Here is a 26,353-nt window from a genome sequence, read left to right as displayed (position 1 = left end):
TGCAGTGACACAGGGTTGTCTTTTTCAGACTTCCCACTCTGGACTCCATTTTCTGGGACTGACTACTGTCTCCCAAAACATGTAAAGTTGCCATTGACTTTATTAGTCTTTTTAAATTCACAGACCCAGTACAAACTATCTTCCATAGAGTACTGGAAAGGGTTAATAGTTATCCCTTTTTGTCTGTCTCTCATGGAACATTATTTCGTTCCCCTTTCTTTAAGATTTGGCTGGTGGCAGTGGTATCTACCATTTTTTCCCTACCACGGTCTATGAAAATAGCCTTGGTACTGTTTTAGGCTAAGTTAGTAGCCTCAAACTTTAATCCGCTGGACACTTTTTATTTTATTTCGGTTTCGGCTGGGTTTATTTGCCATTTCTTTTTGTAGAGGTCTTTCTCTTGTTTTACTCTGCGCGCCAAACCAGGTTTGGTTCCTCTGTTCGCTGTCCTTTGGCGGGCTTCTGCTCAGAAGCCCTCCTTAGGCAACTGATTGTCTGAGGGGGACAGGATGTGAGGGAGGGGTTTGAGACTCCTTGCACAGGGTCTCCTTGGAGACCCATGTCGGACTCTGTATGATTGACTGTGGTGACTGTCCCGCCTGGACAGCCACCTTGCTGTGTGATTGATAGCCAGGCTGTGTGAATGGGGGAAAACTGCATAAAAAGCAGGTCTCTGGGACTTAGAAGGCAGATTCGCCACTGGATCGAGAGAACCGAAGAGAAGCTGACAGAAGAGGACCACTACCACGACTGAAGCTCCCGGTGAAGCCCTGCTGCAGGTCTGAATCTCCAAACTTCGATGACAGGGAAGATCTGCAAGGAATTGTCTCCCCTTGAGCTGGTGGGACCAACCAGTTCGCCAAACTACAAGCCAGGCCTCCCTCCGCTGGTCGAATTCGCTGAGCACAGCTACAGTGAACCGGATAGCCAGGAGGATCGGACCCTGCTTGGGTTTTAAGGAGCGCACCTTTTATTCGTTGTTTTGCTCCACTGCTGGTTTCTTCCCTGGGCCGTGCAGGACCCTCCAGTCTTCCTCCTTCTTGTCAGTCCGACAGTCGCTCCAGGAACCGTGAGCCTGCAGGATCTGCCAGGAAGTCTGCTTCAGCTACAGCATTCTTCTGCTCTAAAGGTACTGCGCTAACCCGGTTGTTCATTCCATCCAACCGCAGTGAAAGTGTTTATAATCTTTCGCCAATCCGAGGGCTTGTCCTTCTCTATTCTTTAAAGTAACTTTTCTTCCGACCAACTGCATTTCTAACTCTTGGCAAAAACTAAACCGCAAACTGCTCTGAACTGTGTGATCCTCTGCAAAGACTCTGGTCCATTGACTTTGGCTCAGGCCCCTTGATTTGATTTCCTCACCGTCTGTAGTTACCTTTTCTAGATTGCCCTGCTTACTTAATTGTTGGTGCTACTTAGTTGTGAATAACCTTGCCTTTCCCTCCCTTTTAAATTGCTGGAGTGCCATTTTGCTCTCACTTCATTTTGAGCTTAACTTGTCCAGAATCTATTGGGTGGTGTGTAGTATATTAAGAGTGTGATTTTTCTGCTGCTTTACTTTAGTGAATTGTTTTACAAATGATGTGCAAATAAATGTATATTCTTTTACTCAGAAACCTTGAATCAGTGTTTGATTGAACCATAGTAAATTGCTGTCCTTTATGTAACTTCTGATACTGATCACTTTACTATTGGGATAAGTCTGGCTGCTCAGCCATCGCTACCATTTTACTGTGTGGCACGGGCTTGTACCAAAGGTGAATTTGTACTGACCCTTGTAGTCTTAATTGTGTGTGGTGTTCCCAAAGGGTACTTCATATGATTTTGCCAAACTATCAGTGTTACTAACAAATTAGTTAAATGCTTGTTTTTGTTCTAAATGTAATTGCTTAATGAGTTCTGAAAGGTGTTTGCTGGTCAGCTTGCTGAATGGCACCAAATACATCCTGCATTGCTGATTCAGCTTCATTTTTTTGTAGTGATTCTTTTAGCAGGTTAATTATATTTGAATTAGTTGGATTTTTTTATTACATTTTGCTAGTTATATTTCAAGCATTTTCGCTTGTTCTAGTTCTTCTTGTAGTATTTTAATACATTTTTTAAAAGCAGGCTGTTTAACCTTATCTTTTTTATTGTTCAACACTGTGTCTAAATTATTCCAATGTCCATCCAAATCAGATTCCTGATGCCTGTTCTGACTTGAGTGTCGTGTAGACGATCAGACCTCCGTCCCCAAGTGACGCACAGGGGAACTTTAATAGTAACCTGCTGTGCAACCTTTGAGGCCAAAGGTGAGATGTCTTCTCAGATCCACGGAGCCTCTTGGAACACCAATGCTGCTGTCAAGAAGGAAGGGGGTTAGTTATCAGGCAATCACAATACAGTCAGATAAATGAATGTAACTAAAGTGTCTTACCTATCTGGTGTAAAGGAGACCCAGGTAACCTAAGAGGGTGATTCGAGGCTCATTAGATGCGGCAGTCCCAGGAATGGTAGAACCGCAGAAGAGAGTGGATGATGAGTAGACACCTCTGGGAGGCAGGACTGGACTTGAATCCCCAGAAGGGGAAAGACGTAGTAGTTCCGCAGGGAACTCAAGGAAGATCCAAAGGCAGGTCGAAAAGGCAGTCCAAATATCCGGCAACAGGTAAGTAGTTCCAATTTCCAGGCAAAGGTACAAAGGGGTATCCGAGGAAGTCCGAAATAGAGGTCCGAGATCAATGGTACAAGGAGCTAGAATAAACGCCAAACAGTGTCCGAGGTCAGCTGAGAAGCAATGAGCGTTCTGTCTTTCCAGCATTATACTTAGCGCCCTTGGGTCATGTGACTTCTCTGGGTCATGTGACGTCCACTAAGATCACATGGGGAACGTCGTAGAGAACCACGTGACCAGCGTGAAGACGTAACGCCTCTCCTTCTGCTATACGTTCTCCAAGGTAGTTGCCAATGCAGAAAGGGTTGCAATCGAGAGCGTACGCTGGTACTGAGTTTTCGGTTCAGTGGATTAACCGGATCACCTGAGCCTCGAAGCTTGGGAAGGGATGTTGGGGAAATGTGAGCAGTGTTCTGCAATGTCGGGGCCTGGTGTGCAGAGGGCTTCGATGTCGGGGCCTGGTGTGCCGGGGATCGTCTAACATAGCCCCCCCCCAACGGCCCACGACCACGTGGGCAGGACGGATGATCCTTATGGAAGCGGGCTACCAACCGCGGGGCGTTCACATCCGAGGCGGAAACCCACGAACGCTCCTCCGGGCCGTAACCCGTCCAATCCACCAGATACTGGAGCCTACCCCTAAACCACCTTGAACCCAAAATGGCCGACACCTCGAAAACATCAGGAGCGGCCAAGGACAACGGTGCAACAGGGGCACGAAGACGGACAGAGTCAGGACAGGGCTTGAGGAGGGAGACATGGAAGACAGGATGGATACGCCAAGAGCTGGGGAGTCCAAGCCGAAAAGCCACCGGATTGACAACCTGCGAGATCACATACGGCCCAACAAAACGAGGTAGCAACTTCCGGCAACCCACCAGACGAAGGTGCCGGGAGGACAACCAAACCTTAGAACCCACCACCAGAGGAGGAGCAGCACGACGTTTACCATCTACACGGGCTTTCATGGAGGCCTTGGCCTCAGTGAGATGGACAACTGTACTGGCATGAATAGTAGCAAGATCCCTAAGACATGTCGTGGCCGCAGGATTCGAAGAGCAAGAAGGATCAGGGACCGGCAAAACCTTGGGGTGTTGGCCATAGAGGGCATAAAAGGGAGAATAACCAGTAGCTGAATGAGCCGCATTGTTATACGCGAACTCCGCAAGTCGCAAAACGGCCAACCAAGAGGACTGATGTTGCAATATGAGACAACGAAGGTACTGTTCCATCGACTGATTCGTCCGTTCGGTCTGTCCATCAGTCTCTGGATGATATGCCGAAGAATACCTTGTGTCAATGCCCAACAGCTTCGTCAAGGATCTCCAAAACCGAGAGGTGAACTGTGAACCTCGATCAGAAATAATGACCGAAGGAAGGCCGAATAGCATGAACACATGTTCAAAAAACAAGTCCGCCAAGACAGGGGCCGAAGGAATGCCCTTACAAGGAACAAAACGGGCCATTTTAGTGAACGTGTCTACCACTACCCAGATGGTATCGAAGCCCTTCGATTTAGGGAGATCGGTAACGAAATCCATTGTCAAAGTATGCCAGGGCCTAGGAGGTACCGGAAGCGGAAGCAATAACCCAACCGGTCGACCCCTCTGGTGTTTAGCCTGAGCACATACCGCACAGGATCTGACATAACACTCCACATCGCGTTTCATAGAAGGCCACCAACACCAACGCTTGAGGAGGTCTAAAGTGCGTTCTTGTCCGGGATGGGCATTAATAGGGGCGTCATGGGACCACTCAAGGGCTAGATTACGTGTGTCAGGTGTAGGAAGGAACAAACGTTCATGTACGAAGGGTAACCCATCCGAATATACTGGATCCCATTCTCGTAACTGGTCAGTATGATTGCTAGTCCAGGATCGGACCGAGTCTAATAGTGACAATGAGGGTGTACAGAGACAAATCACGTGACTCTTACCAAGAACAGTGTCGGGGAAAGTAGGTAATTGGACCCCCCCCGGAGAACGTGACAAGGCATCAGCCTTCCCATGTGAAGTGCCAGGACGATGCATAATACGAAAATCAAAAGCAGAAAAGAAAAGATGCCAACGGACCTGTCTGCTATTAATGCATTTCAGGGAAGCCAGATCCTGCAGGTTACGATGATCTGAGTATACCGTGACAGGATGTTTGGCCCCCAGAAGGTGATGACGCCAGACACGGAAGGCATCCATGACAGCTAAGAGCTCTTTCTCAGTAACGGTATAATGAGACTCAGTACTGGAAAACTTACGAGAATGATAAGCAACTGGATGTAACTTGCCTGTATTCGGACAAGTTTGTGACAGCACCGCACCGAGGGCAAAGGAGGAGGCATCCGCCTCTACTATGAACGGTAAATCAGGATTGGGATGTTGTAATACCGGTGCGGTAGTAAAAGCGGTTTTCAAAGCCTCAAAGGCCTCCTGTTGTTCTCTCTGCCATCGATATGGTACCTGAGGACTAGTCAGAGCCGTAAGTGGGGCTACAATTGTGGAGAAAGAGGAAATGAAACGTCTGTAAAAGTTGGCGAATCCCAAAAAGGCCTGCAAGGATTTGAGTGTTTGCGGTACTGGCCAATCTAATACTGCTTTGACCTTAGAATCGTTCATGGACAACGCCCCAGGAGTGATGCGAAAACCCAAAAACTCAACCGTGGTTTTATGGAATTGGCATTTCTCAGGTTTAGCAAATAAGGAATGTTCTCTCAAACGAGTTAACACTTCTCGGACATGCCCTATGTGTTCATCAAGGTTACGAGAAAATATCAAGATGTCGTCCAAATACACAACCATGTAAACATCCAGAATATCCCTGAATATGTCATTCATGAATCGTTGGAACGTGGCTGGGGCGTTACATAAGCCGAAAGGCATGACTAGATATTCGTACAAGCCATAACGAGTACAGAAGGCAGTCTTCCACTCGTCTCCCTCGCGGACGCGTACCAAATTGTAAGCGCCGCGTAAATCCAATTTAGTAAAAATGGAAGCATGTGTTAAATGGTCTAGAAGTGGAGTGATTAACGGAATAGGATACCTATCTTTTTTTGTGATAGCGTTAAGACGCCGATAATCAACACAGGGACGTAAATCCCCCTCCTTCTTAGGTACAAAGAATATAGGACTTGCCGCTGGTGATGTGGAGGGGCGAATGTGTCCTAAACGTAAGGCGTTCTGTACATAGTCTTTCAAAGCCAATTCCTCCGAAGGAGACAAAGAATAGATCCTGCCCGAAGGAATTGTAGAATCAGGAAGCAATTCGATTGGGCAGTCATATGGTCTGTGTGGAGGAAGTACCTCAGACGAACCCCGATCAAACACTGACTCAAACGCACTGTATTCTGGCGGGATCCCAGATGTCAACCCCCCAACAGTGTGTGAATGCACCAATTCTGGATCGTCATCAATCAATGTGAGTTGGGCTAAAGCCCCCAAGGCCCGTGAAGGTGTGTCAGAGGCTTGATGGACCGGGAGACAATAATTCTGACAGATTTCGGACTCAAAGATTACGGTGCCTAATTGCCAATTGATTAATGGATTATGTTCACGTAACCATGGAATCCCAAGTATGATACCGAACTGAGGTGTGGTGATTAAATCAAAACTTAAAGTTTCTGTGTGTATTTCTTGGATAGTCAACAAGAGGGGTGCTGTTTGGTGTCTAACCGGACCAGAAACTAATGCAGAGCCGTCGACGGCCTGGACGTGTTCCGGTCGTGTTTTTACCACTAAAGGTAGGTTGAGGGAATGGGCCAAATCAATATCTATGTAATTACCAGTGGCACCTGAATCAATAATGATATTGACTGCATGAAGAAGGCCTGTGGAGGGACATAACGTAGCCTTTACAGAAATGGGCTGAACACGAGTAAAGGCAAGGGAAGTACCCGGAGAGGATGACGGAACACTCGACCTGTTCTCCGGGTCTAAGGTCGAGCCGTCCGAAAAACCTGACTCTTCTTCGGTCGCCGAGGACACTCTTTCACGAAGTGTCCATTGGTACCACAATAAAAGCATGCATTATCCACCCTTCTACGTTCCCTCTCAGATGTTGTAATGGGGCTACGTAACCCTCCAACTTGCATAGGTTCTTCGGTACTGGAAGGAGGAATGCTAACAGGAGTGGAAGAAGCCCCTAATTCGGCTCTACGCTCCGACCGTCGTGCATCTACCTGCAGGACGAGATCAAGCAATTCCTGATACTGAGTAGGCATAGAAGGGACCACTGCTAATGCATCTTTTATGGTGTTATTCAACCCCCTATAGAAGACCACCGCCCGCTTGTTTTCTGGCCATGATGTTTCTGCAACAAGCTGATTGAAACGAGTGATGTAATCTATCAGAGTCCTTTTTCCCTGAGTCAATTCCAACAATTCCAAATCTCTAGACTGTGCCTTGTGTCGGGTATCAAAAACTCGAGACATTTCTAAGACCAATAAATCAAAGTCATAAAGAACTGGGCTATTGTTTTCTAACAGAGGATTAGCCCAAGCGGCTGCTGTTCCAGCTAAATGGGAAAGGGCGAAGGCGGCCTTAGCAGTGGATGTAGGAAAAGCCAAAGGCCTGCATAAGAAGTGTAACTTGCACTGATTAATAAATGTTCTGAACTTCTTGGGATCGCCTTGATAGCGTTCAGGGGCAGCCAGAGGGGAAGGAGTTGGAAGTATCATCGGAGTTGGGACTGTGGAAGCAGGAGGGGGTGTAGTGGAGGAGCTGCTATCTCCAAACTCAGGGTCAGCCGGCAGGGAATGCTGACCACTCTGTATGGAATCCAACCTTTGATGGATCACAGTATTTGCGGCGGCCATATCTGCCCTTAATACTGTAATTGCCTGAACCAAAGCAGCTATGGGTTCATCCGTGGATCCCTGCATCGTCTACCACGACTATACGGCTTCTCAGTCTGTTCTGACTTGAGTGTCGTGTAGACGATCAGACCTCCGTCCCCAAGTGACGCACAGGGGAACTTTAATAGTAACCTGCTGTGCAACCTTTGAGGCCAAAGGTGAGATGTCTTCTCAGATCCACGGAGCCTCTTGGAACACCAATGCTGCTGTCAAGAAGGAAGGGGGTTAGTTATCAGGCAATCACAATACAGTCAGATAAATGAATGTAACTAAAGTGTCTTACCTATCTGGTGTAAAGGAGACCCAGGTAACCTAAGAGGGTGATTCGAGGCTCATTAGATGCGGCAGTCCCAGGAATGGTAGAACCGCAGAAGAGAGTGGATGATGAGTAGACACCTCTGGGAGGCAGGACTGGACTTGAATCCCCAGAAGGGGAAAGACGTAGTAGTTCCGCAGGGAACTCAAGGAAGATCCAAAGGCAGGTCGAAAAGGCAGTCCAAATATCCGGCAACAGGTAAGTAGTTCCAATTTCCAGGCAAAGGTACAAAGGGGTATCCGAGGAAGTCCGAAATAGAGGTCCGAGATCAATGGTACAAGGAGCTAGAATAAACGCCAAACAGTGTCCGAGGTCAGCTGAGAAGCAATGAGCGTTCTGTCTTTCCAGCATTATACTTAGCGCCCTTGGGTCATGTGACTTCTCTGGGTCATGTGACGTCCACTAAGATCACATGGGGAACGTCGTAGAGAACCACGTGACCAGCGTGAAGACGTAACGCCTCTCCTTCTGCTATACGTTCTCCAAGGTAGTTGCCAATGCAGAAAGGGTTGCAATCGAGAGCGTACGCTGGTACTGAGTTTTCGGTTCAGTGGATTAACCGGATCACCTGAGCCTCGAAGCTTGGGAAGGGATGTTGGGGAAATGTGAGCAGTGTTCTGCAATGTCGGGGCCTGGTGTGCAGAGGGCTTCGATGTCGGGGCCTGGTGTGCCGGGGATCGTCTAACAATGCCATGGTAAAAAGAGAGGAAGTAAACAATAATACAGATCTTTTTTTCCAGGTGATCTACGAGTTGGCTTTTGAAGATTTTATTAATCTCAGTTTGGCATGTTTTCCTAAGGAACCATGTGTAGCATTACTATTAAACGACCTATTTTCTAGTTTTCTTCCACATCTACTTGATGGTTGTAATGTTGAAGAATTTCCTACAAGCACAAATTCTCCAAGTCATCTGATCTTCCTGATCGTGTTTGTCCAGCATTTATTTTACTATATGCTTGCTGTTGACATTAATAATTGTTAATATTTCTATTTCCCGATAATGTTTTAAAAAATGTGCCTATTTTCAGTGTACCCTAGAGTACGCCATAGAAGGTGTATATAGTTTATCATAAAGGTGTGTTCCTTTTTAATCTATCTGCAGCCTCACATGTGGCACCTTCACAATACAATATCCTTTTTACTCCTACACTAATTAAACTAATTAAACAAGCCGAATATGACTTCTCACTTGTTATTTCTTCCCAAAGATCATGTAACTGACATGTGTGTTCTATTAGTAATATATGAGGTTATATGTCTACTTATAACCATATCATTATCTGCTACAAATTGAATATCAATATTAGCATTCCACATTCCTAAAATTGAAGGACAGTAGTCATTTATGTTTGTGTATTTTGAATTTTACTTAGTCGTGAGATGTGTTGGCAGTTTTTCTTTTTACATGCTGTCTATTGGTTGAAAAATTGTCATTAATTATAATTGCTGCTTTAGGCTTTCTCGGGAAATCAATAATACATCTTTGAAATTAATCTTCATTGAAAAGTGACCTTTTCAATAAAGTTACTATTTTTGATGAATCTTCTTCAAAGCAAGGAGCATCTTCAAAGCATAAAACCATATGGTTATGGGGAGTTCCAAAAGCTTTGTACTCTTTTCTCCAAAAGAAATGTATTACTCGCCTGATGGTAGACATTCACTGTTTAAAAAAAACTTTGACTTTGCAAGGGAAAGGTGATGAAAAGGTCCTCAGCATTAACTGGATCTAAAGCAAATATCTAAATTGGAATTAATGAGTTAATGTACCAAGGTATGAATTGGCTTCTTTTAAAATGTCTAAGTTCTTCCGACTGTGAGAAACCAAAGGGTGTCTTGTGGACTAGTCCCTTGGAATCTATCATCCAGATGGCCAGGACATGGCCATCACTTTTGGATACACTTCCTGGGGTGGACCAGTGTGGGAGGATCGGTTTATAGTGATTTTTTCCAACAGGCAAAGTTTCTACATACAATAGATTCGACACAAAAGCATCGAAAACAAAAGTTTCAAATGCATTTTTTTAAAATAAAATGTAATGGGGGTGTTCCCCCCTAACCCCCTGTTTTCTTTTCTTTTTTTTTTCTAAACTAAACTAAAATAAAACCTGTAACATGAAAAAAATGTATTCAAATGTTTTTTCTTCGAAACTTTGTATTAGAAACTTCTGTATGTAGAAACCATTGTTTCGAAATATAACAGGATACCGCAGGATCACCTGAATGAGGGGTCCCTGGGGAGTGGTAGTGGGACGCCTGATGGAGAGACGCGGTATAACCAAACCGATTATCCCTTCACCCCTTCTTATTCCACTTGTTATTTAACTTTACCCCCTCCCTTTTCTACATGAAATGACTACAGGGACTGAGTGCTCTGGGAGAAGACCGACTTACACCCAGCCCTTCCATGCAGCATGTCCCAACATCAGAGTTAAACAGAGTCAGGCAATTAACCTTAACAACTGACACCTGATTCCTGTTACCTTTCCCCACACATATAAAAGGCAGAGCATGAGAGCACACTAAGAGCCGCATGGCAGAGAGTGAGGTGAGGAAACAAGCAGAGCCAGAGAAGGAGAAAACTATTCAAGGCCACAGCTGAATCGAGGAAGCCAGACGAAAAAAGTCACAGAGAAACAAAGGAGGGAAGTACCCTTGACCTGTTTGAAAAACTATCGCTGGGTTGTTGAAGACTCGGAAACAGCACGTGTGTGACGAAGAAGAAAGGCCTTCAAATCCTGTAAGGTGCCACTGAGATGCCAGGGGCCATCCTCCCTGGCTGAACGAGCCAGGGGAGAGGTGCCGCCACTGTGGTATCGCCCTAGACTCCACGATCAAAGCTGTGAGCTGAACCTTGCATACAGCAGGTGAGTTGAAGGCAACTGTGTTAACCTGGCTGTGTATGAGCGAAAGTTGCGGGCGACAACAAAGTGTCATGTACGCATTTGAAGAAAGACGCATATAAAAGGAGAGCGCTGATCGATGTTTCTTTGAACCTGTAAGAAGTGAAAATGTGTTACTAAGTAGTAGAGTGGCCTGGCACCAAGTGGTTGCCCAGTCAAAAGATCTCTGCCAGAAAGTATCTTGCAAATTGAACTTTTGAGATTGGATTGAACTTTTGAGATTGGATGGAAAGGAACAAAGTGGTCAGGGGAGGGTAATAGTCACATCCCTTGTTCAATCGAAAGTCTTCAGTTCTGTTACATGGAAAGAAGGAAGTTGTTAAAATGTGAGGTCGGAGCCCTATCAAGCAGGACCTAACAAGATTAAAAAGGAAGGGAATCTGAGCACGGCTGTGGGAGATTACATTGTGAGACTAAAAGAGAAGATAAGGTCCACGGCTCAGCTGAGGAAGACCAAAATAAGTGAACTCCGAGTTTTGTTATTTCCATTGTGTTGATCCAAGCACTGTGGAAGAAAGAGACTTGATAAAGTGTATAGAGACATTATGCTGAAAGTCTCTGCTGTGTCCTAAAGACTGCCTCTTCGTACCAGAGAAGTCAGGGTTCTCAAAGTGCCATATTGTTCCGTCTTGTCCCGTGCTGAAATGGGGGGAAGGGGAAGCTATAGTTCAGCAATCCTGAAGTACCATTCCACATGGAACTTTTGTTTATCTTGTACTGTTTTCTTTATTCACCACAACACCCCACACCCTTTTGTTCTTTAGAGTAAGGTTTGGCAATAGGTTTTTTAGTATAGTATATGCCCTTTTATTTGACAAGACATGACTAGGACAGTGTTTTCTTTTGTTTTGATGGTCGTAGCTTGCTCCCATCATTAGAAGGTAGTTTTAGAACCCAATCATAGTTCAATAAATACCCTTGAACTACATCATTTGTGTCTGTCATATTTGTGATACCATGCTTTCCTTACACCACATAAATTTAGCAAAACCTAGTTACAAACCACATTGATGATCCGAAATTCGGCAGCATTCAATTTAATTCAGATAAGTCTGTTCCATTATTATCTTGTTCCTTGCATTTTAGCTAACATGTTTATAATGCTGCTTTGTTCCAGTTATGATGAGGTTTGCCTGTATTATGTATATCAGTAATGTCATTACATAATGTGATAATTCAATTTCATATGATAAGTTACGTTACTTGCCATTTATATAGCACTCTATATATCATTGGTATGATCTCAAAGCGCTGGTAGGTTGAATGCTCTCGGGAACCGCAGCTCTGGTCAGTAGAGAGATTGTGTGGTAGGATGCGTGGGTGCACCAAATATGTGTGCAGCTGATGTAATTGACAGATGGTATCTGCATCCTAGCGTTAGGTGTGGAGCTGAAGATATTAGTTGGATGTGTGGAGTCTGGTGGGTGGACACCCAGACTGGGTTCTGGCTGCGTCAGGCCTGAAGGACGCTTATATGAGCAACTAGGCTGGAATTTCATTGGCTAGCTGCGTTTTTTTAGGGTGATGAGGTGTTCACAGGGTAGTATTCGTATGTGAACAGCTAGGCCGAATTTGTCAGGGGTATAGCTGTGTTATAGTTGTGTGATTGTGTTTAGTAGAGAGTAAGCGTAGTGATGTGATATGGTTATTTTAAAAGCGCCCGAGACCAGGCACGTGAACAAGATGGCAGGGAACACAGCGACACCCAGACACACAGTGACAAGGGGCTGGGCTTATACCGACAGGAGGGGGGCATATAGATATATAGTAAAAGCATGGGGAATTGGAAAGCAGGGTACACAGTGACATACGTGTGGAGCATGCTAGCATTTCTATCTAGATGCGATTCAGGCTAAAGTTTACAACGCCACCCAAGTGTGGCACATGCTACCATTCACAATTCCATCTAAGTCAGTGGTCTTCAAATTTCTTTCACCTGGGCCCCCCCTGAGCCTAAATGTGGGCATGCCGCCCCCCCCCCGAAAATGCCAAATGGCCAATATATAGAAATGGCTATGAATTATTGCGTGCTGTCACCGCACCCTAGTTCCTGGGCTCCCCCACCTGCTCCCATCACAGTCCCTGGGCTCCCTCATCCCACTCCTACCCAGTCCCTGGGCTCTCCCCACCCCACCCCATCACAGACCCCAGGCACTCCCCACCCTGTTCCCACCACTATCCCAGTACTCCTGACCATCCTGGTCCCACCACAGTCCCTGGACTCCCGCACCCCATTTCTAACATAGTCCGAGGGCCAGTGGGAGCTGGTGAATTTTTTTAACAGAGGGGCATAAATAATTCCCACAAAAATGCCATAGTGACCGAGCACAGCGATGGAGCCCAAACCAATCAAAGGGGGTTCTGGGGGTACAACCCTCCTTCCCCCCCTTTACCCCCACTCGCCAAAATCAGCTCAACGGACCAAAACAAACAAATACACACACACACACATATTTAAATAAAAAATAAATGAACATAAACATACCTTCTGCAGGGGCCTGTGGGTGGGTGCTGAAATGCGCCGCTCCAGGTTGCTCTGTCCGTATGTGCGAGGAGGTGCAGGAACTCCTTCTTGAGTATACAGACATGCAGTGCCCCAGCCAGCATGTCCAATGAGCTATGCAAGGCTGGCGAAACAAAACGCCCCCAGCCTTGCATGGCTCAGTGAGCATGTGCAGCTGGGGAACTGAACTGTCAAAACATTGTTTCCCTTTGACAGTTCAGCCATCCCAGGAGCACTCCCTCAGCTGGAAAAAGCATCTGAGGGAGTGTTCATTGTTTCACTGGGCTGGCTCCTCCATAATGGGTGAGGGGGCCACTGGGTGGATGCCCCTTCACCCGTTATAGATGAGCCACCAGGCTATGCACCTAGTATTTATGACCATTGTTGCTGAATGAATATTCTTTAAATATCATAATTTTCTTACATTTTAACAAGAAATACCCCCATAGGTACTAATCAAACAGCCTGTGACTAAAGGAATCAATATCCATTTTCAACTGCGGGGCGCTTTTTCATTGGTGCCTGATACAGTATTATGGTCCAGTCCAACCATGCCCCTGGCCATTTCCTCAATTTATTTTTCTTACATTTCATGCTGGGCTCTCGCACCCCCCTTGGGATGTGGCCATGCCCCCGTAGGGCACGCGCCCTACAGTTTGAAGACCTCTCATCTAAGTGTTGGACATGCTACCGTTCACAATTCTGCATAAGTGATACATGTATTCAACTTTAAATCTAAATTTGAGGTTGCAATAATAATTTTTCTATATTCTGAGGAAGATATTTGCCCTTGTTTTACATCTAGAATTTCAAATCTATAGGAAACAAAGGGGTAGTGTTTGAAGTAGTTATCCCATACATATAATATTGTGTGTTGTGCTTGTTTCATTGGAAATAATTCAGTTGAATCACCTATAACCTCATTTGAATGTAAAGGGTGCATTGTATAAGTTCCATTCACGCTTTTCTACGTTTTCAAACTGTGGCTCTCTTTTATGAATAACCTCAATGTTTTGTTCTTTAATTTTAACATTTTCATAATGTTTATTGTATGTGTTTAACTAAGTTAAACATTGCTGTACTTTACACAAATCTGGAAGTTGCTAACACCTTTTAAAGATTTTGGTAATTCATTTAGTGGTCTTTTTCCAGATTTAGTTTGTAATTGTACAATTGTTTTAAAATTATGTATTAGTTGGATGATACTATTTTCATATATGTTTACATTTTTGAAGGTTTTGGAAAAGGCTGTGGTGTCATAATATTTACAATTGAGTAATTGTCTACAGCATTAAAAACACGTTTTTAAAGTTTCATCTTGTGACATTTGTCAAGGGTATTAATCCCCATTTATCGTTGCCTCAGAAAACTATCCTGCTTCTTCAAACAAATCACTAAGCTGAAAAGAACAGAGTCTTTGTGATGGCACAGCTGGGTTATTGTAATGTAAACTGGTCTGGCTTCCCCAAAAATGGATCATTCAACTTCAAAGACTGCAAAACCAGACTATATGAAACCTGCTCTAAAAAGCACTCCTGTGCCACCAACCTGCGGATTTAGGAATACAATTTAAGACCCTTTGTCTCACACACATACTTTTGGTAGAATTGCGCAGGAGCTGTCACCAAGGGAGGCAGAACGCAGAAGGATCACCAAAGCAACAAAGGAAATGGAATCGAAATTGCCCGAGAAGACTAGTGAGTTGGTCTGCAGTCAGCGGTGACCCCAGGGCATTCCAAGTCGGGGCATTTGACAATAGATTACAATTTTGAATACCGAACAATTAAAATGAATAGTCAAACTGGGTGAAATTCCCCTGATCTGAAACCCGCATTGCCCACAGCCAAGAGGCTGTAAAGAAGTAGCAGAAAGGCGAAAAGGGTGCAACTCCCCTTTTATGGGACACCAGTTGGGGCAGATCTGTAATCTGCATTTACAACAGCCAAGGAGCTATCAAAAAGCAGAGAAGACCCAACCTGGTCACAATCTTACCTTTTTGGGACACCAATTTGAGGGAACCTGTAACCCATATTGCCACAGGCCCAGAGCCTATAAATAAACGCAGCCATTATTCAGCCCTCCTCACAAATGATATTGGTGGGGAGAACTTGGGAACAAATATTACCACTGAAAATATGTGTAGTTGTACACGTTTTTTTCTTCCTGGCAGGAGAGTGAACCATGAAAGAGACAATTAGTAGTTTGTCCTGGCAGGCGAGTATACCAGGAAAGAAGATATTTTTGAAGAAGTGTTGTTGGGGCAAAAAGGTGTGGTGGAAAGAAGTCATTAACTTTGTTATCATTTTGATAAACTGTTACATCACCAAAGGTAGTTGCTGTGCTATCCTGATGAAAGTATTCCATTGTAAGAATAAGAGTGATGTGCTAAGAATTGCCTAAGAGAAAACAATTACCTTGGTTTATGAACTTGTGTTTTGTAAGAGAGGCATTTTGCCTTATCGTGAAGGATAACAAGTGTTTGATTTTTAAACAAGAGTTTGAGAAATGGAGATTGCTATCATTGAGTGGAAGGATGCAGCTGAAGGAAAATATATTTTGTATTGAACTGAACCCGACTTTGTTGAATCAGAACTCTGTCAAGGATATCCATGAATTGATCCAGGCAAAGGGAGTTCAACCCTGGTCACAAGGAGTACTTCCTAAAATCTATAAGATTGAACTTTCATTCTGCTTTGTGGAACTCAAGACTGCAAACATTCTTTGTTTGTTTTTGTTTATTTTTTTTGTATTTTTTAGTGTGATGGTCAGGGAATTATTGGACGCTAAGGCCTCATTACGAGTTTGGTGGTATCTGGGAAGGAAATTTGCACAGATACCACCAAACTGAATTACTGTTACTGCCACTGTTACTGCCACTTGGTCTAGCGGTATTACTGCCGGATTACAAGTGGTGGTGTACATCCCCATTTATCTGGAGCCCATACGACTCAATGGGGCTTTTTTTGGAAGAATAACTGTGGCGGTAATTCTGCTGATTTTGCCATTTTTCAGTGGACAGTGGAGGATTACCACCAGCAGGATGCTGGAGGTAAATCCTCCATTCCCGGGGCATATTCGTAGTATGGTGGAGCGGGAACATTGGTGGTAATTTCATTACCGCTGATCTTTTCCCACCGTGCCATACTTGTAATGAGGTGCCAGGTCTTCTTGCTTTAGTTTAGTTTGTTAGGTAGGGACATCCTCATTAGGATAGGGAAAGATGGGCATTTAACTCACCCCTTTTAATTTTAATAACTTTGAAAAAACTGTACCTTTGTGTGTCCGTCTTGCATTTCTGACTCCTCACACCAACAAAGAAAACATCTTAAATTAATTACAATTTCTTTGAAACGTTCTGAAATAGTTCTACATCTCGCTCAGAAAGTTAGTGGTCATATATATCTGATTATATTTACCATATTGGGATGCTGTTATTTTACCCTCCACATATTCTTCATATTTTTTGTCCCAGTTCAATGGGATTCATTAAAGGTATCCTGTTGATATAAAAGTGTGTATCGGAAGCGGCTTCTGAGAAGCAGTAGTGCGGTTTGAAATGCGGTCGATAGACGTCGATGGGTGCGTTCCTCTGAGCTCCTCCGAGCTCACTCCAGTTGGTCTCAGACGCATTGGAGAAGCATTGGGAGAACCTAAAATGACCCAGAGCACCTTGGAGTGTTGTGGTGGGTGCAGGGGCAGGAGCTGGAGCACTGACAGTGCAATAGTGAAGATATGAGGCAATGAGGTGTGGGGCAAGGCGGCAGAGTTGGGGGCCTGTCCCTCATGCCTGTTCCACTCGCCTGGGACAGGGAGTGGCATTAAACGCCCACTGAGTGGATCCCCCTACCCTACCTCGATAAGGACCTGACCAAAGCAGTGAGTGCATCCCGCACCCTGCAGAGGGAAGGGTCTTGTCTTGACTTGTGCTGATAGAAGTGATGGGCAGGTATAGTGGGAGTGAGGAAATAGCTCTCAGGGCCTATCTGTTCGAGTACTGGGTGAGTGTTTATTGTGTTCACTGTGGCCACATCAAAGGCCCATCTGGCCGTCCAACGGCATGAAACTGGGTTACACTTAGCGACATAGCGACACCTTCTGAAAAGCGGGTGAGTTTGTTTAGAAATGGTTGGCAATGCATGTTTAAAAAAATCTATTTAAAGATTTGAAGTAAAAGTGACGCTGATGAAAACTTGAGAACACGTGCTACTTTATATGCCCTTCTGCTTTACCAACTGTTCTAAGCTTGATGTCCAGTTAAAATGCAATGAGCACATATTCCCTAAGGAGTGGGGCAAAGCATTGCTGTACAGCGGAATCGGCACTCAAAAATGTGAAATTGAATCAGATTACAACTACAACTCAAACGATTGCCTCCTCCCCTCGCACTAAGGATGTCTCTACCTCTGTCTGACACAGCGATCATGCAGCTAACCCGCTTAAATACAATCAGCAGCATGAACGAAAATCCTCAGCTCGCAAAGGGCCGGTCAGATAAGGTTTGAAAGCATGCCTCGCCATATGTAGAGACCCTACTCCCTGGGGAAAGAACCAAATGGCAAGAGAGAATCTATGTCAATCCCCTTTGTTCACTTCAGAGGCACTGGACCACAAACAATTGGCCTTGCAACTGGATCTATCTCTGTGGGATTTTTCACATGACAAAGAGGGATTGATAAATATGCACACCTCAATTCAAGGCTGTTCTAACACCCCAGGCTCTGCTCTTTATGCCTTGAACTTTACTTTGTCACAGATGGCAAACTCCTTTGATCAAATCATGGAGGAATGAATGTTCGAGAACAACGCACCATCTTAACCGCAATGTCTTCGAAATGTGCTTTCCTGGAGGGTTTTATATATGGAAGAGCTCAGCCTACGGCAGATAAAACAGGTACTTTGGGCCAACCTGAGCTTGAGCACGGGGAAGAGGAGTTAGTGATAAATATCAGACAGATATTTGCCCTCAAACACTGACCACAGATGCTATTACTAAAACCACTCGAAATCAAGAGTATGTTATAGCGATGCATTCGGTGGAAGACAAAACGCATCTTGAATCCCCAAAAATTAAGAAATCAAAAAACAAAAGTCCCCCCCCCCAAAACAAGGACAAAGTGGATCACTTAGCATTCTGAGAAATGTGTGGAAGAGCCAAAGCCTCCTCCCCCTACAATTGAGGAGGACACGCGGGTAAGCTCCACAAATACCAAATCTTAAGACTCAGCAGAAGTTCAGTAGGGCCCCTTGTACAGATTTGTAAAACCAGTATAAAAAATACTTGTACCTTTGGATCACCCTATTATGGAAGTTTACACCGGCATGGAGAGTGTGGGAGAACCAGCAGATTTGAGCTTGGCATGTATGGGTGAAGATTAATCTACTTCTGCGCTGGTAAATGTTATGTCCTCGGTAGAGAGGCAAGAGCTGGAAAACCTTGAGATAAATCAAGATGACTTGTAGAGAAGGTCCCCCTAACCATCACCGACAATCAAATCATGTTGTTTGGGGCCCAAATTACCTCTACAAAAAAAGTCCTGTTAAAATGATTGAGCCGGAAGAAGATGTCTTGCCTATTAGGTCAAAGGATGCCGAAGCCTAACATGTGGGTGAGGGTAAATCATTCTTCCCTCTTGGTATTGCTGTCTCTATAGAAAAACGGCTTGATACACAAAGGGACTTGGAGCAGCAACCCTTTTCCATATTAGCAGAGAGAAGGATAAAACTGTCAGAGCCTCAAAAGGTGTCCACATAGGGAGATGAACCTCCTTCAACAAGGATTGACGCGCTTGGGATAGCCGAAGTGGGGGATTGGGTATCATCAGCCAAGGCACCTCGTCCAATAGAAGGACCAAATCTCCTAAACAAGGAAAACTTTTCCTACACAAAAGCCAAACTACTTAAGGAAGATTCTTGCCTGACGGAGTGCCCTGATGTAAACCACAACTTAAACCATGCAGAAGAAAAAGTTAAACACCCAAATGAAAAAAGGAGTGGGCCCTTTGCATCAACAGAGCACACCTTGACCTTGATCAACATATTTCCAAACAGGGACTCCCTACAGCTATATCGCCCTCACATTTTTGCACTGTTCCGAGAGTTACCAAGCTTAAGTTTAATCTCTTCAGGTGACATTGCATTGGTGGAATTCCCAGTGAAGGGCAGACTAAGCCTGGCCAAACGTCACTTTTTCTCTCGAATGATCAAGGCCCTCGTTTTGTCAGAACTGGAGTCCATTTTATCTTTGGGGTATGACCTGGTGCAGCACTTAAAAGATCCAAACCTGCCGAGTCCATTGCTTCAGCCTTCGCTCTCTCGACTGTCCTCGTCCTTTCAAGACCAGTTATCTTTGTCTGTTGTTATTAACACTCATAAGCAGGCAAAGCGCAGACTTGTAGAGACAAATTTACCAAAAATTCCGATTGATTAAGACTGGTCCATGGTTCTTGCTGCAATAACCACACGGGTCAAAAATCAAAACTCTTGGGGATGATTGGCAGCATTTTTTTTGGCATCATGGAACTGCAGAGGTCACAGACTTTTAGTGACAGACTTTGTTTCACTACCTAAACATGCTCTCATTTGTCTGCAGGAGACATGGCTCACTATTTGCCCATTGATTTACAGCTATTTGGGCTTAGCAGTGGACGCAGCCCAGGGTGTGTGAGGCCGTCCTTCTGGGAGGTTGTTAAACGCTTTAAAAAACAGACTGGGGTTAAAAATGTCTACTATGAGAAAAAGGTGGTGAGCCATTCAGATAGTAAGGGTGGAAAATGAAAGGAAAACGTTGCAATGCCTCTGCTATTATGTTTGTAATTTATACTATAATCCACAATCTGTTAAAATTGGCATATTTCTCAAAGCGTTTGCAGCCTTGGTGGCAAAAATCTTCGAACAAGAGGGTGCAGAATTGATAGTACTGGGAGATTTGAATTGTGAATGTTTAGATGCCAAATGGTACAGCATAAAGAATGGACATGGGGCCTCGCTGATGGCTAGGAAGAGGGGGAGTCTGGTAAGATCTGAAATTAAGGCCTGGGATTTATTTTTAGTAAAAGGAAATCTGAAGGAGGATAATCCATCTGGATTCACTTGGACTAATGGCATTTCGAAATCCACATTGGACTACATATTGATATCTGAATCTCTGTGCTGAAATGTGATACTTTAAATATGATCCCTCTGACCTCTACCGATCACCTTATGCTTACCATGTCAATTAAATATACTTTACATATCCCAGAAAGTGTAAATCCCTGGGTCATAGTGGTATTAAATCCAAGAAATTATGCATTGGTATGGAAGCCAGTGTTATGGCACCGATTTAATGACCAGATCTTTTTTTTCGGATCAAACGAAGAGAAAGATCTCCTAAACCCTAACACATATGATAGGGCTATGAACATGGCTTTTGATAATCTCTATAAGCCAAGAGGAAGAAGCAGTGGTCTTAGAAGAAATAGCAATTAACTGTAGACATAAATACGATATGCTATTGGCAGAGAAAAAGAAAGAATTAAACAAGGCATTGTAAAACTTGAGGAAACATCCCTCAGAGTGAGTATGAAACTGGAGCATGAACACTAAAATGTAGGTATAAAAACTGGGTAAGAGGCCATTGGTTCGTGCTCTACGTAAATGACTCTGAGGTGTGTGCTACACTGAATAATTTTTAAAAATTCACTTTCCTTCTGGAGACTGATTAAGGATCTCTCAACCCAGCCAGCAATTCAATGCCAGTCTATCCTGTCTCTTGCATGGGAAACTCATTCTACTAAATTTTACAGTCAGTTCTCATGAGGGGGTAGAGGAAAGAATTGTGTCAAACAGTAACTGGTTAAAAGAAGTAAAGATAGACGTGGGAACCAAAAGGAGAGCCATTATGAAAAGCAGGGCCACTAATGCTCCAGGCTCAGATGGATTGCCAAATGCCACATTTAAGCCAGCTCCTAACCTTTGAGCAGCCTATTTATATGTACTCTTTTGTGAAATTGTAAAAACAAAGATCTTGCCCCTTTCTTGGAAAAAACTAATATTGTTGTAATTTACAAGAAGGGTGACGGGACACTTCATCTAATTACTGCCCTATCTCTCTCCTTGACGCATCCAGTAAAATCTTTGGGACTACAATTCTAGATAGATTGCAGATGTGGGCAAAAGAGAAATGTCATTGACAGATTTCAAACAAGTTTTCGGAATGGACTGAGCACATCCCATAACTGTTTTGTGATAAATCTTTTGCAAACTCAGGCCAAACAACAAAAGAGGCCGCTTTACTGTGCCTTTCTTGATATCTCTCAGGCATTTGATAGTAGTAAATAGGAACCGTTTGTGGGCAAAACAAGAAGATGGAATGCCCAGCGGCCTTGATCGATATACTGACCACGTTACATATAGACACTAAGGTAAGGGTCAATTTAGACCAAGATGCAAATTGTACAGGGTGGGTGAGTAGCCGCTGTAGGTTGTGTCAGGGTTGTGTGCTAGCCCCTTTCCTGTATATTTTATATACCAGTGATTTAGGTGAAGCGTTTGCAAATATTATAAACTTTCCCCCAAGGCTAGGAAACCTGCAAATAAATTACCTGGCCTGTGCCGACGATATCGTTCTGTTTGACCTAACAATGACAGGCACGCAAAAGAGCATTGGTAGGAATAGGTGCATATTTTATAGCTCTAGACCTGCAATTAAATGTGAAAAAATCTAAAGTTCTAGTGCTAAATTATGGAGGTAAAATCATGCCCATATTCATGCTTAAAGAACAACTGGAAGTCATCCAATCATTTAAGTATTTGGGCGTAGATATTGAGTCAAAGAGATCAAATCAGCGTGACTGCGATTGGCTGACCATAAAGGCTAGGCTGAACACTACCCAAACATTAGCAGGACGTTTGGGAGGCATTCAGCTATTCACATGATCAAATATTACAACCGAAATGTTGTTCCGCGACTGTTGCACGACGACTGTTGCACGGAGTGGAGTCAGGCCTCCTGCAAATACTTGGGACACAGTAGAGTCAATGGTATGGAAGGGGTTACTTCCACTCCCCAGGGGGACACACATGTAATTTATTAGGCACGAGGTAGGACTGGTATCCCTACAAGCACGGGCAGATTTTAAACAATTGCAATTATGTATGTCTCTCTTGCTTCCTCCAGCGAATTGTATTCCAGCAGAACTACAAAAAATAATTTTTCAATAGTACCTCAAGAGTTCTGCTAGAATGGTATGAAACGTGTGTATAACTACTAAGTAACTATGACTTGAACTCAGACAAGCTGATAGCGGCCCTTGTAAATAAAAAGAAAATCATTTTCGAACTTGATTGTATTGGAAAAAGAGAGGCAGCTCTGAATTATCATCTATTTTACAATCTATTCTATGAAACAAGAGCATACAATGTCTTAACTTTCTATCTAAAAAAATCACCCATCTAGGAAGCATCACTGTGATATGTTGCGTTTCAAACTAAATGTACTGTCCACTGGGGAAGTCGAAGGTGCAAGAAAAGTTATTGAGCGATCCTTGAGAACATGTAGATACTGCTCTCAGCATATTGAAATTGAGTCGCCATCTCTTGTTGGAATGCTCTGCCCCCGGCTGATCTTCGCTCTAACGTTTTTCAACGCTTTGTGCAGGATGTGGATTTTCTCAATTCGGATTGGTTCTGGGTCAAGATTTTAAATAGCTGCGATTTGGCTTTAGATGTACCAATTTTAAGATTCTTGGAGATTTGACTATGTGAAAGAAAATGAAACTTGGTTGCTTTTTATTGGTTTTTTTTTGTAATCTTCTTTTTTTCTTTTATTTTATCTTACCCTAATATAATTAGAATGTTGGAATTAATCAATTAATTTGATGAGATGGATTTTTTAAATGTTAATTTGTATGTTTTATATGTTTTAAATGTGTTAAATGTTAATAGTGACATGTACTTAAATGTGAAATATGTGTAACTTCTTTTCTCTTTTGATTATTTTTGCAAAGGTTTATCTGTTAACCAAATGCAAGTAAATAAATAAAGATATAAAAGTATCATTGATACTATATCACAATGTCTTTGATGGTTTTAAAGACATGTACTTCATGCTACGTAGAATGTATTAATGTGTCGCGAGGAAAGCCTCTAGTCGATGCTATAGGCAGAAACATTTGTCAACACTTGCAGCAAACACCTATATATAAACTTATGTGACCTATTTTCTAGCCCTGTGCTCCTTCTACAGAATTCTTTTGAGTACACATCTCCTAATCGCGAACAACAGTAGTGTCTCTTCTTTGATACACACCTCATTACACCTTCATCTAGCCAAACCTATAGCAGGCTAGATGAAGGCTCGTTTTTTGTAAAACCATTCTAGTCAATTCATGAATAAAGCTCAATACCGGCATCACATACATGTGTGCCTCAGGTTGAAAAAGCATTTCAGAGTTTATCCTCTCCAAACCTAGTGCTCATACCATAGTTTTCTAGACAGACTGCAATGGAGAGATGCAGGGTCCTACATAACTAGGGTCCAGCTCAGCACCCCAGAAGGTTCCATTTGAAGGAGAATGCCTTATAGCATGGTGAGTTGCAACTGAAAGGATCTTGGGTAAATTTTAGTAAGAGATTGATCTGATCAGCCCATAAAAGGCAACATTTAGTGTTCTCTTGTCAGCTAACATGCAAGCCTCTAGGGAAGTGTGGACTGCAAGCCCGGTCCTCAAAAGCAAATCCATTCACTGATTTCAGGAGAACCACTGAAATGCACGTGTAACAGTGACTATCTGGTGGAGTTATTTACATAGTCAGTGGTTACCCCAAAGATTCTCGTGTGGTTGTAGCTCCTGTGCACTGGTATCCAGGACCCTTGATCTATGGTTTAATGTGCAGGATCTACTCGTCGGATATCGTGGATTCCAGTCCTGGTATTTGATGAAAATATAATCGGTGTAGTTTAATAACACTAATCCATACTAAAAAGATGTTTACATATCAAATTTGTTTTTTTAGCAGTTGTCTACCTTCGAGGAAAACCAAATAGTGAGAGCATGAATGATTTAAATAATCAAGAATTATTTCGAAGTTGAGACTACACACTATATTTGCCTTTTATCATGCTGCTGGCTTCATTTTATGGGCATGTCCCTTTGCAAATAGGAGAGCAACTTCGGGTAACATGACTACAGCTCTCGGTATGCTAGACAGCATGTTCCTCACCACATAGACCACCAGACATCATGGAGAGCACACAGAAGGTTGAAATAGGTAACCGTCTGTAGAATCCGGGACGCATCTCAAAGGCCTTCTGCTGCAATCGGTGTTCAGTGTTTCTTCTTGCATATTGGCTGGATTTTGGCTGGATTTTGGTGGCATCTTGACCTCGTCAGTTCATTCTAGATCGGCTCTTTGGTTTCCTCCTTGCTGGCAGTCTGTTCTCATGGGACATCTTCTCTGGCTCGTTCTCTAGTTTCTAGGTTTCAGTTTCATTTTACAGGACCAGCTGGTTTTGTCACTTTGGCTTATCATTTCTTCAAAGACACTGTACACTTCTGCTTCTGTATGTTCCTTGTGAGTGACTTTGAAAACTTAAGTAGTGATTGACTAGGTGGTTCTTTGGTTTGTTGGTTTGGAGTGTTCCCTTTTGCTGCCTTAGTTTGTTCTTATGCCGTACGGGTCAGGTCTCTCGGGCTGTGTGTTTTTTTTCCTTTTCCTGTTTGTTTTAGGGAACAGATTTCATGGTCTATGAGCTTTTTCCTGCACCTTCACCCATCCTTCTTTTGGTGTCCACTGAAGGAACAGCTCGTTGCTTTTATTCTGAGCAGGACCCTTTCTAAGGATGAAGGCCATTTTGAGAGATAACATTGCATTAATTTGCAGCAAAAAAAACAAACAATGAACATTAATTGTAATAGCATTGTAAATTTCTCATTTTACAATTTTCCTATTTTTATTTTTAATGATCATTTACAGTATGCATTGTAGTCCCAATATGAACATTACACCTCTCTTACGGAGCAAAGCATATTATTATTAAGACCTATAAACGTTGACATTATTTTCTGATAGAAGATTATTATTTCAAGATGGACAGGTCTGAAGACCTCCTATTGTACTCTTTCAAGATACTCCTTTCGATATTAGCCCTACCGCCGAACTCCCGGCACTAGTTCGGCACTATTAGCGCGGATCACGAGTTCGGCGGTAATGTAATTCCCCATTCCTCATTGAGGCCATTCGGGAATGCCCCATTCCCCATTGGGCTCCATGGGGAAAATGTGTGCTCTTACCGCTGGCGGATTTCCCGCAAATTTTTGGCAGATTTCCCCCCAGCTCAGAGCTGGGGCGAAATCCGCCGAAGTCCTGATTTGGCGGACCCTTAAATCCGGCGGTAATAGCGCTACTGCCGGATTTAAGGGTTACCGCCAAAGTCGTGATCAGGCCCATTGGCCTCATCTCGAGTTGGGCGGTAACGCCGGCGCTACTAGCTATTAGCTATTAGCGCCGGATCATGGGTTTGGCGGAAGGGTTATTGCCCATTCCCCATTGGGCCCATTCGGGAATTCCTCATTCCCCATTGGGCCCAATAGGGAAAATTTGCGCTATTACCGCCGGCAGATTTCCCGCCGGCGGTAATCGTGCCGAAAATTGGCAATTTTGCCGCGCTGGGGAGATATCCGCCAAAGCCATGATCTGGCGGACCCTTAAATGTGGCGGTAATAGCGCTACCGCCGCATTTAAGGGTTACCGCCAAAGTCGTGATGAGGCAATACCGCTAGTGGTTGTGTTGTACCTTCTGATCACGTATTGTTCTGTTTTGCTATTTCTAATGTTTATCAATAGACTCATTCCATCTATCGGTCACCTGCAAGTGTTGGAATGGAATCATGAATATTTCAAAAGTTAAAAGGTAACTTTCTCTTCCAGACACCAAGCACCCAGTTCATCAATCAGCTGGTGAACCAAAGCACTCGTGGACTGAGGGGCAATTACTGCATTAAAGCCCAGACAATATTCAGCAGCCTGCAAAAGCAAAGCCCATTTTCAGAACCAGTTTGTACGCAGCTTAATATGGAAGGTACGGTGTATGGAAAAGTGTTAAAACCAACATTTTCGCTTGCTTCATAAAATGTAGCTAAATGACCAAATTTG

The 26,353-nt window shown here is 43.7% G+C and overlaps 1 protein-coding gene across 1 annotated transcript in view; it reads left to right on the top strand.

The window, feature by feature from the left end:
* The window catches only part of IFNLR1 (interferon lambda receptor 1), a 425,551-nt gene that overhangs the window by 373,848 nt on the left and 25,350 nt on the right, over nucleotides 1-26,353 (top strand). The window contains exon 5 of the mRNA XM_069622685.1: nucleotides 26,129-26,279. Within this exon, the coding sequence (XP_069478786.1) occupies nucleotides 26,129-26,279 (151 nt within the window). The remainder of the gene's footprint in view (nucleotides 1-26,128; nucleotides 26,280-26,353) is intronic.

Source organism: Ambystoma mexicanum, chromosome 11, assembly GCF_040938575.1.
Source record: "Ambystoma mexicanum isolate Mex_15411 chromosome 11, UKY_AmexF1_1, whole genome shotgun sequence".
Taxonomy (NCBI): Eukaryota; Metazoa; Chordata; class Amphibia; order Caudata; family Ambystomatidae; genus Ambystoma; species Ambystoma mexicanum.
The sequence above is the reverse complement of the archived record's forward strand: the minus strand, read 5'-3'. Positions and strand labels throughout refer to the sequence as shown.